The sequence below is a fragment of the Taurulus bubalis genome (genome assembly GCF_910589615.1).
Source record: "Taurulus bubalis genome assembly, chromosome: 8".
In the NCBI taxonomy this organism is placed as follows: Eukaryota; Metazoa; Chordata; class Actinopteri; order Perciformes; family Cottidae; genus Taurulus; species Taurulus bubalis.
In genome coordinates this window covers 1,630,873-1,634,890 of record NC_136596.1, presented here as the reverse complement: position 1 = coordinate 1,634,890, position 4,018 = coordinate 1,630,873, and the positions used below count along the sequence as shown (strand labels likewise).

Here is a 4,018-nt window from a genome sequence, read left to right as displayed (position 1 = left end):
CTCTTCTCCTTGCCTCCTCTCCTTGTCTCCCCTCCTTATCTCCCCTCCTCGTCTCCCCTCCTCGTCTCCCCTCTTTATCTCGTCTCCTCGTCTCCTCGTCTCCTCGTCTCCTCTCCTCTGGGCGGGTCGTTGAACGGGTCCGGCCCACAGGGGGAGTGGTCTGGTGATGTATCCGTGTTTGTAGCGCTGTTTCCCGGTCAGCCTCCCAGCTGTGACTCGCTGTAATTTCCTGCTCTTCCTCTTCCTCTTCCTCTTCCTCCTCCTCTTCCTCCTCCCCGTGTAACCGGCTGTCTCCGGTTAAAGATGGAGGTCCGGACGCTCCTCCGCGCGCTGCTCCTCCTCTCTGCCGCCTCTCTGCAGCCGGTGCGCGGCGCGGCTTCACGGACCGGACCGCGAGTCACGGAGGAGGTGGGTGACGTCATCTGCCGCATGCATCTGCGTTCATCTAAAGAAATATGAATTACATCTCTCTTTATTCTCATGGCGCGCGCTGCAGGAGCGTGCATAATAACGGGCCGTCCTGTCTGCAAGAGAGATACACACACACACACACACACACACACACACACACACACACACACACACACACACACACACACACACACATCAATGATCGAAATGAAGATCAAAGAGTTCAAACTCCTCCAGGAAAAAGCACAGTTAATTTACCGTGATAACATAGAGGGCTATTCAGTATTGTTAATTATACTGATGCCACCAAATCATACACACTGGCCCTTTAAGTATACATACACACTGGGCCTTTAAGTATATATACAAACTGGCCCTTTAAGTGTGCATACACACTGGGCCTTTAAGTATAGATACACACTGGCCCTTTAAGTATAGATACACACTGGCCCTTTAAGTATAGATACACACTGGCCCTTTAAGTATAGATACACACTGGCCCTTTAAGTATACATACAAACTGGGCCTTTAAGTATAGATACACACTGGCCCTTTAAGTATAGATACACACTGGCCCTTTAAGTATACATACAAACTGGGCCTTTAAGTGTACATACACACTGGGCCTTTAAGTATAGATACACACTGGCCCTTTAAGTATAGATACAAACTGGCCCTTTAAGTGTGCATACACACTGGCCCTTTAAGTATACATACACACTGGGCCTTTAAGTGTACATACACACTGGGCCTTTAAGTATAGATACACACTGGCCCTTTAAGTATAGATGCACACTGGCCCTTTAAGTATAGATACACACTGGCCCTTTAAGTGTGCATACACACTGGGCCTTTAAGTATAGATACACACTGGCCCTTTAAGTATAGGTACACACTGGCTCTTTAAGTACAGTTAAAGGGCCAGTGTGTATGTAATAGAGTTTAAATACTCAAGTAACAAAACAGTGCGAAAAAGTTGCATCAAAATAGCATCAAAATATACTTAAAGTGCGAGAAGTAAAAGTACTGACTCTGCAGTACATTTATTATATAATTCTACAATAATTATTGATGCGTTATCGTCTGCTGGTAAAGACCATTTTAGTTTATTTGACTTTTTATTCTGCCGGGTAGCTTGAATCCTTCTCTGGGGATCAATGAGGACTTATTGATGAAATATAATATTTTCTCTATTATGAATCTGAATTTGGAAAGTTATCAAATGAATCCAAACCTGTATTTGACTAAATACTTTCCTCCATTTGTAATAAACAAAGTTTTCCAAAAACATCAGAGAGTAGTAAAATAAAAAAAAGTACAAAAACTGAACTGAAGTAAATGTTTCTTGTCACTTCAGACTTCTGATGTCTGATGTGTGTGACAGCCTTTACTCTGTGTGTGTGTGTGTGTGTGTGTGTGTGTGTGTGTGTGTGTGTGTGTGTGTGTGTCCAGGTGTTCTTTGACATCACAGTAGCGGGTCACGAGGTCGGACGGATCGTCGTCGGCCTTTTTGGGGAGGTCGTCCCACTCACCGTCAATAACTTTGTCTCCCTGGCAACCGGAGAGGTAGGCCGATGGATCACACACACACACACACACACACACACACACACACACACACACACACACACACACACACACACACACACACACACACACACACACTCTGTTTTGCTTGTGTTGTTAGTGTTGCTTGTGTTGGTTGTCTTGGTTTGTGTTGTTGTGTTGCTTGTGTTGTGTTGGTTGTGTGGTTAGTGTTGCTTGTGTTGTTGTCTTGGTTTGTGTTGGTTGTGTGGTTAGTGTTGCTTGTGTTGTGTTGGTTGTGTGGTTAGTGTTGCTTGTGTTGTTGTGTTGGTTTGTGTTGATGCAGATGTTGAGTTTCCTGCGTGTCTCTGCAGAAAGGTTACGGATACAAAGGGACAAAGTTCCACAGAGTCATCAAGGACTTCATGATCCAGGGAGGAGACTTCACCGCCGGAGACGGAACAGGAGGTGGGACCCTTTAGAGACCAGGAAGTACAGAGACCAGGAAGTACAGAGACCAAAGTACAGAAACCAGGAAGTACAGTGATCACAAAGTACAGAGACCAGGAAGTACAGAGACCAGGAAGTACAGAAACCAAAGTACAGAAACCAGGAAGTACAGTGATCACAAAGTACAGAGACCAGGAAGTACAGAGACCAGGAAGTACAGAGACCAGGAAGTACAGAGACCAAAGTACAGAAACCAGGAAGTACAGTGATCACAAAGTACAGAGACCAGGAAGTACAGAGACCAGGAAGTACAGAAACCAAAGTACAGAAACCAGGAAGTACAGTGATCACAAAGTACAGAGACCAGGAAGTACAGAGACCAGGAAGTACAGAAACCAAAGTACAGAAACCAGGAAGTACAGTGATCACAAAGTACAGAGACCAGGAAGTACAGAGACCAGGAAGTACAGAAACCAGGAAGTACAGAAACCAGGAAGTACAGTGACCACAAAGTACAGAGACCAGGAAGTACAGAGACCAGGAAGTACAGAGACCAGGAAGTACAGAGACCAAAGTACAGAAACCAGGAAGTACAGTGATCACAAAGTACAGAGACCAGGAAGTACAGAGACCAGGAAGTACAGAAACCAGGAAGTACAGAAACCAGGAAGTACAGTGACCACAAAGTACAAAGACCAGGAAGTACAGAAACCAGGAAGTACAGAGACCAGGAAGTACAGAGACCAAAGTACAGAAACCAGGAAGTACAGTGACCACAAAGTACAGAGACCAGGAAGTACAGAGACCAGGAAGTACAGAAACCAGGAAGTACAGAAACCAGGAAGTACAGTGACCACAAAGTACAGAGACCAGGAAGTACAGAAACCAGGAAGTACAGAGACCAGGAAGTACAGAGACCATAGTACAGAAACCAGGAAGTACAGTGACCACAAAGTACAGAGACCAGGAAGTAAAGAGACCAGGAAGTAAAGAGACCACAAAGTACAGAGACCATTGGTATTATTTTTGTGCTGAGCAAAACACAAAAAACAGACAATTTGTTTCCCTGTACACAAAACTAATAGATTGCGCTGCCATAATACTGGGCTGTCTGTGCTTAAGTAACGCCACTTGTTGCCTTAACTTAACTAAGTTGTTTCTTGTGAAGACAGAAGTTTATTTTAAAAAGACTGTATTCATGCTATGAACTGAAATTGAGAGGAAAACATGGATGGATCACACACACACACACACACACACACACACACACACACACACACACACACACACACACACACACACACTCTGTTTTGCTTGTGTTGTTAGTGTTGCTTGTGTTGGTTGTCTTGGTTTGTGTTGTTGTGTTGCTTGTGTTGTGTTGGTTGTGTGGTTAGTGTTGCTTGTGTTGTTGTCTTGGTTTGTGTTGGTTGTGTGGTTAGTGTTGCTTGTGTTGTGTTGGTTGTGTGGTTAGTGTTGCTTGTGTTGTTGTGTTGGTTTGTGTTGATGCAGATGTTGAGTTTCCTGCGTGTCTCTGCAGAAAGGTTACGGATACAAAGGGACAAAGTTCCACAGAGTCATCAAGGACTTCATGATCCAGGGAGGAGACTTCACCGCCGGAGACGGAACAGGAGGT

General features: G+C 44.7%; 1 protein-coding gene across 1 annotated transcript in view; it reads left to right on the top strand.

The window, feature by feature from the left end:
* Positions 1-241: 241 nt before the first annotated feature.
* ppic (peptidylprolyl isomerase C) overlaps positions 242-4,018 on the top strand; it is a gene marked incomplete at its 3' end in the record, with an annotated part of 8,166 nt that continues 4,389 nt past the window's right edge. The window contains exons 1-3 of the mRNA XM_079222735.1: positions 242-408; positions 1,864-1,977; positions 2,310-2,403. Of these exons, the coding sequence (XP_079078861.1) occupies positions 304-408; positions 1,864-1,977; positions 2,310-2,403 (313 nt within the window). The 5' untranslated portion in view covers positions 242-303. The remainder of the gene's footprint in view (positions 409-1,863; positions 1,978-2,309; positions 2,404-4,018) is intronic.